This window comes from Caloenas nicobarica, chromosome 7 (genome assembly GCF_036013445.1).
Source record: "Caloenas nicobarica isolate bCalNic1 chromosome 7, bCalNic1.hap1, whole genome shotgun sequence".
NCBI classification, from domain to species: domain Eukaryota; kingdom Metazoa; phylum Chordata; class Aves; order Columbiformes; family Columbidae; genus Caloenas; species Caloenas nicobarica.
This window is the reverse complement of record NC_088251.1, coordinates 27,931,969-27,948,053: the sequence shown is the minus strand read 5'-3', so window position 1 is coordinate 27,948,053 and position 16,085 is coordinate 27,931,969. Positions and strand designations below refer to the sequence as shown.

Here is a 16,085-nt window from a genome sequence, read left to right as displayed (position 1 = left end):
CTGCCTCTGTTGCTGAGGCTTCTTGGCTGCCTGCCACGCACCCTGTGAGATGTCCTCTTCTTCTCACAGCATTGAGTCAGATTCAGTGCTGCAAACTCACTGGGCATCTATCTGGTTCTTCATCTTAGTGGTGGTTCTGCTGTGTATCTTTGCTGTTCTCTGCAAGCTTTGCCCTCTGAAGTGTCTCTGAAGTAGACACTTAACTTTGCTTCAGTTTATTCCCTGGGTATATTTCCAGTCTCCCTTTGCTGCTTCTTCCCTCCTCTGCGATGAGTGCAGGCACGTGTGCTGCTGGTATGAAATAAAGAGGAGAAGCAAACTGACTGGGTTATGGTGGCATAACCAGACAGATGAATTTTCGCCTCGTTAAGTTTGGTGGTACCAGAAGTCTGGTTTCCTATTTGCCCTCATCTCTACTTATTGAAGACAGAGATATTGCTCTATTAGTCAGGACCTCTTAGTTTGTGGGGACAAATTTTAGATGGCATTGTAATTTCAGAAAACACTTTAGTTCACGTCAGTTGCCAGCAGGCTTTTTTAATCTGTCTGAATGATTAAATGCAAAGTGAAGTTATGAAGTAAGGCTGGGGTCCATCTCCCTACAATGTCTAAACTCTGACACTTAAAATAGACAACTAAGTGGAACAGATATTTTTTTCTCATCCTGATGATATAACTGTTTTAAAAATTTCCAGAACGAAACTACTGTAAAATGCTGAAAAAGTATAAATGGACCCTTCTGCCCCCCTCACCCCCTGTGGATTTATTTTGATTTTGGCTTTTTTTTCTTCTAGAGAAACTAACTTCCACAATTACACACTTGTCTCTTTGAATGAGGAATTTAACCGAGGCAGAGGACTTGACATGGGTGCCAGAGCCTGGGAAAAGGGCGAGGTCCTGATGTTCTTCTGTGATGTTGATGTTTATTTCACAGCCGAGTTCCTCAATAGTTGTCGCTTAAATGCTGAGCCTGGTATGTCCATTTATGGTTGCAGTAACCAAGTCTTGTCATCTTGTTTGGCTTAAACTGACCTGTGTTGAGCATATAGGAAACTAACTTGTCTGGTGGAGCCTATTCAATACCATACACCTAGGAAAATGAAAAATACTCTGTTTACAAAAGACAATAGAATTTAGATGGAGATGTAACTTTTGTCTTAATGTAGCTTGTTTTATAAGAACACATTGTCTTTTTTGTACATTAAGTACAATTTTCACATTTTTCTTAAGATTTGGCTGCATAAAATAAAGGTGGACAGTTTATTTGCTTTAACAGTTAAACTGCATGTAAATTTATGTAACAAAACTCAATGCAGCACTTCATAGTGGAAGATGATTTTTGTTATACTGAAATCTCTAACAAGTTTTGTTTCCCTTCTCACACTTGGGTGACCAAGAAAAATCACATACAAATGTGTTGCAAAATGTGCTCCTTACACAGACTGAGCTAATGTTCCACATTTACATCCTAAGCTCTGAAATTTTCTGATCATTTTTCTCAAGTTTGTGTGAAGCTTGCTTGTTCTACAACCTTCTGCCAAGAAGGCTAAAGCTTTCTTGAAGTTAACAAGCATGCTAGTTAAGACCCGCCCCTGTCAAACATTTGTTTACTTGTTGTTTTGTTTGTTTTTAATGCTTACTCTTATTCCAAATTGATTGCAGCCAGAAACCATTTTCTCCAAACATCAGTTCGGAATGAATAAGTACTTTTTCTTCACATAATAAACAGGCAAAAAAACCCCCCTATAAGCCACATATTTGGATTCTTTCTTGCTTTTTCGTTCATTTCTGTCTCCGTTCTTCATGAAACGAGTTGTATAAATAATTGGAAAAACTTTGGAGAAGAGTGTCTTGTGAGCTTTCACTAGGAAGGAGTTTGAGAGATTACTTGACAATTCATACTGACAGTTTGTCACCTTGCTTTAAGTGAGATCTGAAAAAGCTTCTCATGTGTTCGGAGTTCATGCCCAAATCAGGTACTGAGTATTCTTGTGCTGTTATCAATACCTTTGCACCACTGGCAATGCAAGAGAAAAATATTTATCTGGCTTCTGTAATAGACATAGAACATGAGTCACAGCATAATCAGGATACTCACGATGCTTAATGCCCTTGCAGAACACCCTGGATGTATGTGCTTTTAAATGCTTGTGGAAAGGGGCAAGCTCATAAAATTCAAGCTGTGCCAAGTGTTACTTGGACTTGGTTATTTTTTAGCTTTACTGCATACTATTACTGCAAGGATTTTTCACTGTAATCTAATGTGATATTGTGATATGTAATATACATAGAGTATTTTATATGTATTTAAATATATATATAACTGTATATAAATGTATACCTACAGAGGATGTATAAATCTGTTTACATATTTTGTTTTAAAATCCTGTGGGCTCTGCCCCATTAGATGGTATGAACTACCCAGTTGGGAAACCTAGCAGTTAGACTTCATATTTGTTTTCACTAGATGGCTAATAGCTAATATTTTACATAAAAAAAGAATATTTGTAGTTTCCTCTTGCCTCCAGAAAGTGTGCCCGCAGTGAGTAACAACTACCTTTTGACTTCCAGGGAAAAAGGTTTTTTATCCTGTGGTATTCAGCCTTTATAATCCTGCTATTGTCTATGCCAACCAAGATATACCACCCCCTGTGGAGCAACAACTGGTAAGCAGCATGATTTATTCTGGATAGAATTAGTTGTGGTGCTTTGTATTAAAACAAAATTAAGTGTAACTTAGTAGTCTTTTGGGATATCTTATGACCTTTGGCAGTGTGTATCTGAACACTTTTGTCCATTATGGGCAAAGCACTTAAAAGTTTATCAAACTGTACAAAACTCATTCTTAGGTAACCTTGGAGTTCTACTTAGATTAAAAAAAAAAGTGCTATTAATCAATTGAAGTTGATAGTTCTAATCTGTTGCTGAATTCTGGCTTTGAAAGCCAGTATTCTAGGAGGATAGTGGTATAACGTGACAGCAACTTTCACCTTGTGTTCCAGCAAAGAAAGAAGTGGTGAAGAGGAAAAAACCAAAACCAACCAAACAAACCCCAAACCAAACAACAAAAACAAAACAAAAAACCAACCAAAACAAACAAACAGAAAACACCACCAAAAAAACCCCCAAAAACCCAACCAACGAACAACCTATGAATGATGTTCGATAAGCTTCCCTCAGTATTGACTCTTTGCTAATGACCAAATTGTAGTTGCAGGAGATGTGCCATGTGACTCGAGGTGGGCTGAGATGGTCAGTCAGTTGCTTTTTTCATGCTGTGGACACCTGTACTCTGTGCAGATTGTTTCTTTGCCTTTGCCATCCAATATCTGCCAGAACCATTGGCTGTTACACTGCTAATTTCATCTTGCTTTTGGAATGAGAAACAGTGCTTCTATGGAAGCTCGTAGTCAAAATAATAAGCAAATAAACCCTGCAAACATTCAAGAGAATAGTTTTAAGAATAATTTGGGGCACAGCAGAAAGAGGGAAGTACTGTATTTCTGGGTCTTTGTTGCCTGAAGATGGAATGGCCAGGGTCAGTGTCCAGCCTGACTCTCTTTCAAGAGACTGTGTAAGTGAATTTGGGTTTCAGAGTCTTATATGCTGTATCCTGCATTGAGCAAATGACTGGAAGAACTTAGCTTTCTGCAAAACCAAGTGAAATGTACCTCCTTCAATGCATGTTTGCATTTCAAAATTATATTGTTTAAAAATTGCAGGTACATAAGAAGGATTCTGGCTTCTGGCGGGATTTTGGCTTTGGAATGACTTGTCAATATCGAACAGACTTTCTGACTGTTGGTAAGATGACACTGTAAAAAACCAATTGTGTGTGTTTAGGAATTGATTCTCTGTTCTTATCTAATGACAGGAAAATAATGCATTTATTTCTTGTTTTCCCAAGCCCAGCAATTAGACTTGCTTGACAAGTTTGAACAATGAGAAAAATTAGTTTTTCTAGACTTTGTCCCATTTAATTAGTGTTAAGTCACAATATTTTTTAGTAACAACATTTCGCTAGAATTTCTAAAATCTTTCCATTTTTGTACTTTGTCTGAAGCAAATTAATCATGCTTAAGAAACACATCCTTCAAGTAAACCACTAACATAGGCAAGAAGCATTCAAACTCTTTTAAATAAGCTTGAGTAGTTCAATATATTAGTTCAAGGCTTTAGAAATATGCTTTGGCACCCTCTTGTGGCTTGCTGTCAAAACTGAGAACAGCTTGGTGTGCTTAAATATGAAAGACGGTCTTGAAGATAGTCAGCCAGAAGGTGTAATGATACAGCCCTAACGTGCTGTATAATGGCTTGAATGCAGGATGATTTCTAATAGTCATATTGCCATGTGTATGGTATAGACTAAGTTAAGACTTCATAATTCTCGAGTTTTGAAATTGTGTACAAGTCTGGGTTGATTTTTCACTATGGTACTGGAAAGGCAAGAGAACTTAAGATGGTGAAACAAGTTCCTTTCCTTAACTCAGCTTTTCGAGTTGTGACCTATGGAGTAATTGCTGGCATTTTTAGAGAGGGCTTTTCATACGGTGCATGTCTGCTTCATTTTCCAGCTGCTAAAATCCATTATGATTGCTAAAAATAACTCAAAAGCATAGCCAGTGAGGTTTGCCTACAGTTTTCTGCAGCTGTCACATGGGATGTCATGCATAATGTGATTTGGAGACACTGTTCTAAGAGACCTTCTGAAGCCAGCAGTGCATGATCTGTGTCCTGGGCAGTTTCCACTGCGAAGGATGTGGTCTGCTTGAAGCTTCCCTCCCTCAATTTGGCATGCTTTGGCATGGAGAACTTAAATAATTGCTCCAGAATTTCTGGTATGTCCTACCAGATTTAGTAATACCATTACACAAGGAGTGTTGCTCTTTCTGCCTTACAACTCATCTGTGTACCAAAATAATGTTTTCTGATACTGTTTCTAATAGGGGGTTTTGACTTGGAAGTGAAAGGCTGGGGCGGTGAGGATGTTCACCTTTACAGAAAGTACTTGCACGGTGACCTTATTGTGATCAGGACACCGGTCCCTGGGCTCTTCCACCTCTGGCACGAGAAACATTGCGCAGACGAACTGACTCCTGAGCAGTATCGCATGTGTATCCAGTCCAAAGCCATGAACGAGGCCTCTCACTCACACCTTGGGATGCTGGTCTTCAGGGAGGAGATCGAGACTCACCTCCGTAAGCAGGCTTACAGGACTAACAGCGAAGCAGTGGGTTAAATATCACCCCCCGTGACATTTGGTAACTTCAAATTCACAATGAACCAGCATCATTTTACAGCCTTAATTCAGCTTAAAAATGCAGTGCCTCTCTTTTTCAGTGAAGAAGAGTTCAGGGGGGTTTGGTTCTTGTATTTGTTTTCTGAGTGATTCTTTGACTGATATGCTATTACCTACTTATCTTGCGAATTCAAGCACCTCAAATAAATGGGAAAGTGTATGTAGTTCAAGGAAAGTGTCTTCAGTATTGATTGGGAAAATCAGTGGAATGTCAGCTCAATGCTTTTCCACGTGGTACATTTCAATTCTTATATTTGCATTATTTCAAGAATTAAATAATCTTTTGTGTTGTTTTGAGTATTTTCAGTCTGTATGGCTCATTGCACTATGACTTTAGAAGGATACTTTACGTACACTCTATTGCAGAAACAAGAGAAAGGTGTGAAAAAGAATCTCACCGTACAAGGTATATGGGATGTGCTGACTGGTCCACCAGCTGTTCAGGTTGCTGATTTCACAGCAAGGGCTTGGTGCCACATTTGCAATGGCTGAATAGAGCATAATTCATGTGAAGGGGGGGGAATTTAAATATTTTTAAGTGGAATTTTAAAGCATATGATGTAATTTCACACCACAAGAGAGACACCACCTTCTTATCTCTGTGATGGATCAGACAAGTTGGGAATGTTCCAGTTGGGCGTTTCTGGGTCTGGTCTTTTCCCACAGTAGATGCCACATCACAGAATCCCTTCTGTAAACTGAGCTATGCTCTTAAAATAGTTTCTTTAAAGATTTTTTTTTTTTGTCTACTCCTTATTCAAAGACCCTGCATGTACATCTCGTCCTTTAAGTTGAGGAACCATCTTTTCATTCCCGTAGAAATTTATTAGAGGTCCATTTGCTATTATGCCATTATTGTCCTTTTGCTCTCTTTTTTTCTTTCTGGCATTGTCCCGACATGTGTTTGGAAGGCAGTCATATAGTCTTAACTGTTTCGTTGACTGAAAAGGCAAGTGCTATTGCAGTCTTTCTTCATACAATGCTCTCCATTCCACTGATTATCTTACTAGCCTTATTCTTCAGTTTTTCAGTTTGATGGGGCTTCAGGTTTTTGTGTTGTTTTTGTTTTTTTCTGAGCATGCATAAGCAGAATTATGCTGTGGTCTCATTAGTGCCTTGTACAACGGCACTACTACTTCACTACTTCCATTTTGGGTGTTTTTGGATGCATAAACCATTTAAATGCAGGCAGGTCATTTTTTTTCCGTGCTGTCTTACATGCTGCCATATGGCATGCCTCATTTTGAATACATTTGTTTATAGAATGAATGCTGAGAATGCTAATTCAGTGGTTAAACCATTTTCATGGTCTCCACTGAATTCAGAAATTAGTTGAAAACCCTTTTCAAACCAGGTAATTAAGGTCTGTTTATGACTTCAGTATACTTCAAGAATTCTAAAGGCAACTAAAGATTTAAATGGTTGGTTTCTGAATCGCAGATATGCTGTGCAAATAGTTCTGGGCACTGATCCTTTTTATATGTACATAAAATTTGCCTTTATGTAACTTATTGTGGAGAACATTGTACTGTATTGTTCTTAGAGTGAAGAGAATGCATTGCAAGACTTCTTGCAATTGATATTCTCCATATAATAAACGGAATTTCTGCATTTTAGAAATTGTTTTAAGCTGTTCCTTTGAAACAAGTTTTTGCAATAATATTTACAAGGCAGATGATACACTGGATTCAATTAATAGTGTTTGCAGCAAGAAGTTCAACCAGCTCATTTTTGCATCTCAAGTGATTATCTACCCAGACCAGATACAAAAGTGCAGTGCTAGTTCCCCGGACAACTTAAACTTATACCAGATGTTATCTTGCTTTAAGATATGTTGGTGGTTCTTAACAAAAATGATAAGGTACCAGTGAGGAAAAGATTAAATATATAGGCGTGATGATTTGGGGTAAAGATATAAATGGGACCTTCTACTGAGACTCCAGCCTTTAAAACTTCAGCTGGTACTGCTGTCCTAGCTCTGCTGCATGAGAATAAGCATCAAAAATGCCTCTTGCTGACACCTCTGCTGCTTGGCACACACTGGAATGGATACAGAGGTGGTGTAGAGGTGTGAGGCACTGCTGCAGCTCAGTGCTCATCACTCAGCCACTGCCCCAGAAGGATCCGGTTGTCCTACTTTGCATGTTTTGGAAACACAGCAAACTGGTGATGCTGATAGCTAGATCTCCTACCTGCTGCTATTTTCCACTGGGTGGTAGTGACGAGGAAGGAGAACAGAGCCAACTGTCCACATCTGTGCGATCAAAAACGGTCTATGGTGTTGATGCTGGAAGGCAATTAAGGAAGTCTGGAGCTGAATGCAGTCAACAGGAACAACTCTTGAAAGCTTTTTTTTTTCATTCATCATCCCAAAACATGGAAGCGAATGCATCGGAGTTAAAAGGCAGTCAGAACTCTTCGAAATAGCTAATGCCAGGGTTGGGTATTGACGCAAGTAGTCCAAATGATTATTTCAGTACCCCTGCAGTTTAAGGGGCCCTTGCAGGCCTGGTCTTTCTCTTGTCTTAGTTCAGCTCCCTGCAATATCTGCCTGTATAAGACCCTCTTGTGATGGCACACAGCAGCTGGGCAGCTTGCTAGGAGCACAGACAACCATCACCACCTGCTCGCAGCCCAATGACAGTAACAACAATAATAATTTTAAGCATGGAATCTCCTCAGTTACATTTTGCTGCTGGATTTCATACACATGCCCCACCGCATCCATCTGCAGGGAAGGTTTTACCGCTAACAGTCAATCCATAGAATGTCAACAGCGGGAAAATACTTGGCTCTAATAGTGCTTTACAGGTTGTGGGGTAGCTTGTTAGCAACTCTGACATTGGAAATCAAATCAGTTATTTAAAAGCTGTTACTCGTGATTTAAAATTTGCACTTCCAGGGAATTACTGCTGATCATGTACCGTTCATGTTCCCTAATGACTTATTGTTTTACCTACTCATCTGTCTCTAAATTATTACATAATTAGATTAGAAGTTATAAATAACTACGTTAAACTTACAGCTTTGAATTATATCTTAAAATAGTTGTTTAGGTTTTTTTAAATTGTAGTTCTCTAGTATTTTACCTTCAGCTTTTGGGCTAGGCTACAGGCTTTGACTATTAGTTAAAAAAATATATCTAAAATTCTTTCTCTGAACAATGGTTATCCCACAATGAATTAATAGGTAGCTTTTCAAAATAAGATTCAATGTTTTCTTGTAAGCAAGGCCCTAAGTGAACTGAGTTAACTGATGAATGTTACATGGACAGATTATTTTGTCTATTTTAACAAGGATTCCCAAGAAGAGAACGAGATGGTTTCTATCTCCCTAGTAATCCCAAAACAGATAGAGAAAAGGTTGAGACCTAAAAATTGCAGAGAGAATGATTCTGTTCATTGTATTGCTCCAAAAGTATTGAGATTTATATAAATACATCATAAGATCACCACACCGATTGCTTTCCTGATTGTGTGTGGCTTTTCATTGTTCTTTGGGAGTTTTTCCGGCAAAAAATCCTCTGAAAGTTCTTCATTTTTTCTTGCTCTTGTGCCACAGTCTTAGGGAGACGCATGGGTAGAGCCCATTTCAGGACTCAAATTTTGCAGTTGTTTTTAGTTATTGCTGCATTACTCCAAGCTACATGATCAAGTGTCTTCTCTTTGTGGCGGTGGATGACAGTGACACTTTAGTTATGCTCCTGAGCAGTTAACACAAGGCTAAGTTACTGACCAGCATTGGTCAGAAAAATGTATCGATCTGGAAAGTAGTTTGTTTTCCCCAAGTCCTTAGCGTACCTGAAAGAAATTATATGTGGTATATAAATATATCCTGAGAACTCGTATGGCTCTTTTCTTCACCCCTTTAAATCTCAAGTCATGTTTCTTGTACAATTTTCATCTCTTTCTGTGTGCTGCATTTCTTATTAACCCAGTCCGGTTTTGCTTCGATATGGTTCCTGTCTTATTTCTTCCAGCTCTGTGGCATAAAGCTTTCAACCTTTTATAAGTTCCAGTCCTGGCTCTTTGGTGACACAGAAGGGCGTTAGGGACCGAGCTGCGGTGGGGCTGAGCAGCGATGCCTGGTGAGGGAAAGCCCAGCAGCCAGACCCTGCGAATGGGATGGAGCTACTGCTTACCAGCTCTGAGAACTGGCTTTAAACAACGAAGGACTCCGTTTATGAATTCTGTACTACAGATGAGGCTTTTTTCTTATTTCTGTATTTGTCGTATTTCGTGCTGAAATATAGTAAGCTGTTACAGCAACATGGAGTTCATGGCAAAGAGCAGTAATTTAAGACCATTAGCCACACCCAGCGTTTGATTGCACACCCTTGCTTCTGCGCTGTAACAGAACTAGAGCAGAAATAGTAGGGTATGCCCTTATTATAAAGCGAGTTTACAAGTGATTTCAGTTACCTGGGTGTATGGAACTTCTGAGTGCATGTTGGCATAGCCACACTGTGACATGGGTGCACCTGTTCGTATACAGCTGTGCTGCTGTTCTCCCGTTACTGCCATGTGCTGTAACACAGGGTAGCTTTGCTCTTTCCCAGTAAAACATGTAACTCTTCCTTGAAGGTATTTCCTAACCTCATCCAAGTGAGGGAGGAAATTAGTCACGTTTCAAACATGAAAATCTCTCGCTTGAATAACAGAATCTATTCTGCATGTTGTGCACTGTCCTGGGCCATATGGTGATTGAGGAGCAGCTGGGATGGTGTCCTGGCCTGCAAATGCAGTCTGCATAGAGTAGTTGTTCGGTTTCTTTGTGTTCGTTTGTTTTTAAAATCTTTTCAAAGTGACTTTTAGGCTTTCATGTGAAATTCTTCTTGGATACTGTGAAATTTCTGAGAAGCAAAATGAGATAAAAGGCTATAGAAAAGAAATTGGATTTGTGGATTTATTTATTAGTTGTTTGGATTTTATGTTTTTGAAATATTTTAGGAGTGATTTGACTTTTTTTTTTTTGAGACAAGTTCTTCAGCACTGAGCTATAATAATGTCCACAGACATGAGTAGTTTGATGTTTCATTAAATTCTGCTAGTGCTGTGTTAAAGGCTTTAATCAAATACATCATTTACAGCTGTGCTTGCCGAGTCCTGAGTGCTCTGTTGCAGCAGTCAATGATGTGTTGCAGTTCACGTCTCTATTTTAATAGATAGTTGGGGAGGTGGAGTGTTGTTAGTAATATAATCTTTGAATTGAATGTAAACAACCAGATGTTGTTTAAATATTTAAACATCTTTAGAATTAAACTTTCATTGTGGACACACATGGATAGCAAGATTCTTTGAATCAGAAAGTGCCTTAGTGTGCTCACGTAACAGTGATTAACAAGATGTGAAGTACCTTTCTATCTGTGTAATGAGATTCTGTTGGATCTCATTTTGCTTCTGCCTCCAAACAGAATTATATTCATTTTAGGATAAAGATACCTGCTTAATATGAAGAAGCTAGATAACTTTAGAAATATTGGAAGCAAACTTGATTGCTTTTAATATTTCATTACAAAAGTAACCTAATATCTCAAAGTTATTTTGCACCAATCAACTGCATCCATTTTCTGTGCCAAAGCTGAATGCGTGGTATGAAGAAGCCACAAAATTGCTGATGTTAGAAATGGCTTACAATGTTGGAAACTTCCCAGTTCTTTACTGTTAGCAATAATGTTACAGAAATGGTTACACTTTAGATTGTACCTCCAAATTACTGCAGAAATACACTCCTGAATATTTCTCTCCCTTGGGGAGCAGTGAAGGCAGGCAAACCTCGGCAGTGTTGGGAAACCTCTATCGGAGGCCCACAGAGATGTTCTGAAACTGCAAAGCGTGCTCAGTTATTTTTGCCTTTCCAGGGACAATTATGGGAGGAAAAATTTGGAAGCCAATATTGCCAGTCCTTGTATGCTCACTGGTCTGGAAGCTTCCTCGATAGCACGCACTAACGGTTTAGGAGACAGTCTTTCTGCAATTTGATTTTTTTGTTTGTTTTTTGTTTTAAGTATCCTGCTGTCCACACAGCCCTATTTAATGGCTACAGAGAATTGTAAGACAAAACCGAGCTTCCGTACACTGCTTGCAGGCTTTTCTGGTTAGTTGGGAAGCCGTGGTTGCCCTGATAGAATTATGTATGTTGCAGACTGAAGAGGGAAGATCTGTCTGCACATCCTCAGAAGAATTACTGATTTCTTTCCAAAAGAACTACTAACATCAGTTGTCAGCTGAATTTTGTTATGCGAGTTATTTGCTAAAAGAAAGCTGTTTCTTGGGAACTATTAACTTGACGAATCAAGCTGCTGTTATTGTAACTAAAGATATCTTACTGGCATTGAGTTACTGCTTGTCATACTGTGTTGTGCTCTAATGGCAGTAAAGTGCCTGAAAAGCAATTTTATTCTTTACTCTTATGCCTGTGCAAATAGCTAATTTACCATAATGACTAGATGGGTCATAATTGGAAGTGAGTTTTCAAGGATGTAACATGCATATTAATTAAGAGTGTGAACTGGCCATAAGGAAGACTCTTGTCTGCTTGATCCTCTTAATGCTGGTAAACATCATTATCTTTTCTAATGAGCCGTGATGACTGAAAGTAGTACTGTTCTACTCTGTGGATGTCTGGTTACCAAAACAATTTCCCCAGAGAATTTTCAACAGACTAAAAATGCTTAGGGGACCTCCAGAGCTCCTGCACTTGCAAGATCTAACATTTCTCAGGGATACAAGCCTTAAAAAAAAAAAATGAGGTAGCGGTGGATGGTGCTGAGGCAGCGTGTCAAGTAGGCTGGATTCTCCTCACAGCTCTGTTCTTGTCCAGTCCCCGTGTGACCTTGGAGAAGTGGCTTTACTTCTGTCAAGTAGGGCATGAAAAAGGCTTGTGGTTGCATTGAAACGTCAACAGAATCTTGCTACAGCAAACCTCGCGGTGTGCTGCAGCCAGCAAACGTTTCTGTGCTTTCCCGTTAAAAGGATAAATATGTGGAAGTAAAAAAACTAAAGTCAGTTCTTAGGACATGAAAAAGAAATTTACATGGTGGAACTGTTAATGGCTTTCGTTGAGAGAATGAAAATATTCCATTGCAGAGACACTGTATCAAATCCATAAAATAGTATTATAGAGAGCACAGTAGAAGTGACAGCGTATTGTTGGCCTAGTGTTGTGCTTGCCTTTGTTGGAAGGTATTTAAACATTTCATAATGTATCTTTATTAATCAGAACTTAAATTTAAGTAACCAGTTGGTTCACTGCGACTATGTTGCCTTCCACAGTGGGTTCACCTTGTTCAGCTGCTGGTTTATGGCTTGATCAGTTTGCAAGTGAAAAATAATCATGGAAAACGTTAAGCCTGGTTGAAGCAAGTTTTTCTTTTATTAATGCAAGCACATCCAGTCAAACACAGAATATCCTGCTTTATGGTACAGCTTTATAGTTAGCATTTCAGCTCAGAATAGCAAAACACGGTATTTAAGGAACGTATCAAACTGAGGGAGGAAAAATAAAAAGGAACCAATGTGGATACTGCATTGATTTCAAGTAATATACTAGGACTGATTGACCAGTGAAGTGCACATTCATGTGAAAGCTTTTTTAATACATTTACAGAAACTGTTTTAAAATTGCATTTCAAATATATATTTTTTCTTAAATTTTAAGCATCCCTTTGAAATTTCAATTACATAAACAAAGCTGATATACAATCCCTCTTATAGTGTCTGACAACGTTACTAGCTAGAACATCTCTGAAAGTGCAAAACACTGTAATAATACAGTATAAATATTCTTACTCTAATCCAGGGCTGGAGGTCAGTACTTCAGCACAGGAAAAATAGCAGCAGATCATAAGAATTATCCTTTCCCCTTTTCTGGGCTGTTGTCGTTAACAGTAGTCTACTTCCTTCTTGATGGCATAACTTGCTTTTGTTTCTCTTTGATGTCAACACTATGGGAATAGCAAAATCTTGATTTCCCTCCCTTCCTGAGCCCAGCTTACTCTTCTACCTTTAAGTAATTGTCAAGGGGGGAGTGGAACAGGGAGAGAGGGAAGGGTCTTTAATTTTTCACCGTAATACAGGGCCAATGCAGCAAATAATTTCTACTCAGTGATTGCAGATGCTTTATGAAGCAGTGGCACGGCTGTTTGTTGTAGGCACTCAGCAAGAATTGTCTACTGGACTGGAATAAGCCAGACCCTTGGTCAAGCAAGTCTTGTTCCTTCTTCAGCAGAAGGCAGAATAAGATAAAACCCATCTAGTTAGAGTTGATAATTTTTAAAGAAGCTTGTGCAGCAGTCTTCTGCAAGCTCTCTGAGGGAGGCTGCAAACACTGTGAACCACTGTGAGAGGGCCTTTTTAAAAAAAAAAAATCTAATTGTCTGTCTCAAGTCATTATCTTTACAAATATGCAGCCCTCAAGCCTTCAGAGAACAATTACTGGAAAGGACAGTAAGTACTCATAGGTAATACTCTGTTCATTAAACAAAATAGTTTTTAATCTGAGCCTATCTTTTTTCTTTCTCAATTCAGAGATCAGGTGAGAAAGTCCTGAACTGTAGATTTTTTCCTGGAAATTAATACCTTGAACCTTAACATAAATTCCTCAGGTGCTCATTTGGATAGCCAAATTGGATGTAAACTCTAGGGTAAAAGGAGAAATTAGAAACGGCAAGTATTAGTGGCTTTACAGATCATCTCTAATTTTGGTACTGACTTGGGTTCTAAGGTTTGACCAATTTTTTATGGTGTTTTTCCTGATGTGTCAATGGGTTCTGTCCCAGATAGATAATCGTGGCTTACAAAATACTAGAAAAAGCTTATATTATAAATTGGTCTTTGTTCTAATTGTCTGTAAGTGCAGACTAGCATTTTCAAAGGAAACAAGAGAATTAAATGCCCAATTCAGTGGTGATGAACTGTTTTTAAGCTTCTTTGGGAATTTTAGCCTTCAAATTAATCATCTGAGTTTACTTCCCTCTCTCTAGCTCATGTATGATTTTTATTTTCCAAAAATTGTTTCCAAAAAACCATATTGAGCCTGTTTTACAGAGATAATCTAGGTTAGACATCCTTCTCTTAAAACAAAACAAAACAAAAAAATCCCTGATATTTAAAAAGGAAAACACAGACTATTCTGACAGTCAGAATTTAAAGGATAGTTCCCAGAAGTATTAAAACTTAGACATGTGCATCTTCACACATGCACGCACACATACACAAACACACATCCCCCAGCAGTTACCCCATCTTATCTCTTTAAATCATGTAACAAAAATATGTTTGCTGCACCATCAATGTTACAGGCAGGTATACTCTACTTCATGTGCCATATTCTCCATTTTGTTTAAAAAGTACATTGTACCTGGTTTTGAGACATCCATATTTTTATTTTCTTTACTTCCAGTCCAGCATAATGGAAGGTACACTAAATGATATCAGTACCTTGTAAGGCACTATTTTCTGATGTAGGAGAGGAACACGCTTACTGCAGATGTCTAAGGCCTTGACTCTACAAACCATTAGTAACACATGTAGAAGGTATCGCTGATTTGAAGGAGATTCTTCGCTTCAAAGCTAGAAAGACATGTTAAGTGTTCTGTAGGATACTGGTCTAATGGAGTATTTAACCTGAACACTGGCTTTAGCTGGGATGTGTGTTTTAATTTATATTTGTTTTGGTGGAAGTAACAAAACAATAAAAATTTGGATGCTGATAGAATAAGGTCTCCCCAGGGATACCATCTCCCATGATACATTTCATCTCTGAGAACAGGGCCCTGCCCTTTTATTTAAAATAAAAAAACCCAAACCCTTCACTTAAGTGCCTTATGGTTGACATGTGAAATATTTACCACATTGTATTTCATAAAAGTTACTGTATGTACAAAACAGACCTCAGCCAGTGAGGTCTTTCTTAACTCAGTCCAAGTCTTTCAGGTTGTAAAAACACGTTCACTCAATGTGCTTCCAAGTCTGCAGATCAGATACAAAAATCTCAGGCTCTATTAAGCAGAGTTGTCCTAGAAGAAGGAGAAGTAATAAAATATAAACTGGAATACATCTATGAATTCCAATAAAGATGTTGACTTTAAATTAAATGAAAATTTAACCTTTGCAACATCAGGCCCTTAAGATGCACTTGGCAAATAGCAGATGTTCCTCTGCCATCCTAAACTATTTCTTGCTGAACAGCATTGGATTTCATGTAAGTTACCTTGCATGGGTGTCATAATTGAAAAGCTTATGTGGGCCTCCTAAGAAACACTGGGACAATACACTCATAATGTAGCTCAACTGCAGCTGAGAACATGTAGGCTTCTTCATTCTTTATCTGGTACAGATATGTTAAATCTAAATGTTTAATGTGACTTCCGAAGATCTGAACCTCTCTTTCTGCCTTGGCCCCAGTATTAGAAGAAATGTCATCTAAATTAACTGCTCTCGTCATGTACATGGAAGATGTGCTTCCCCCTTTCAAAGAGTAAGGAGTCATTGAGACTTTCTCCCTTAAGAGTAGACTGAAAATTAGAGTATTCATGTAAAATGTAATCCTTTCATAAGACTTCTAAGAGCATAGGTATGATAAATGATAGCATTTTCTTTGTATCTTCATATATTTGTTCCACTGAGAAAAGCATGTTTGAAAACTGCTACAAATGTACATTCTTTTACTGTATTTGATAGCCTAGACGAAGCATTTTCTTTCATAGTCCCAGCAGTGATTTTGCAGCCTGAACTGATCTGGCTGAAAAAGCTGTATCAAAATCCAAGCCCTCTTGATTTTTATT

At 38.4% G+C, this 16,085-nt stretch overlaps 2 protein-coding genes across 4 annotated transcripts in view; one reads left to right on the top strand and one right to left on the bottom strand.

The window, feature by feature from the left end:
- Positions 1–6,894, top strand: part of CSGALNACT2 (chondroitin sulfate N-acetylgalactosaminyltransferase 2) — a 33,690-nt gene extending 26,796 nt beyond the window's left edge. The window contains exons 5-8 of one of the 3 annotated variants that reach the window (XR_010606487.1): positions 795–973; positions 1,928–1,976; positions 2,572–2,666; positions 3,723–3,804. Coding sequence is in view for 2 of the 3 variants with exons in the window: in XM_065639412.1 (XP_065495484.1) it covers positions 795–973; positions 2,572–2,666; positions 3,723–3,804; positions 4,947–5,239 (649 nt within the window). In the remaining variant the exon portion in view is untranslated. The other 2 variants (XM_065639412.1, XM_065639413.1) reach the window with 2 other exon arrangements.
- Positions 6,895–12,665: 5,771 nt separating this feature from the next.
- RASGEF1A (RasGEF domain family member 1A) overlaps positions 12,666–16,085 on the bottom strand; it is a 28,697-nt gene continuing 25,277 nt past the window's right edge. Inside the window, exon 13 of the mRNA XM_065639312.1 lies at positions 12,666–15,317. Within this exon, the coding sequence (XP_065495384.1) occupies positions 15,293–15,317 (25 nt within the window). The 3' untranslated portion in view covers positions 12,666–15,292. The remainder of the gene's footprint in view (positions 15,318–16,085) is intronic.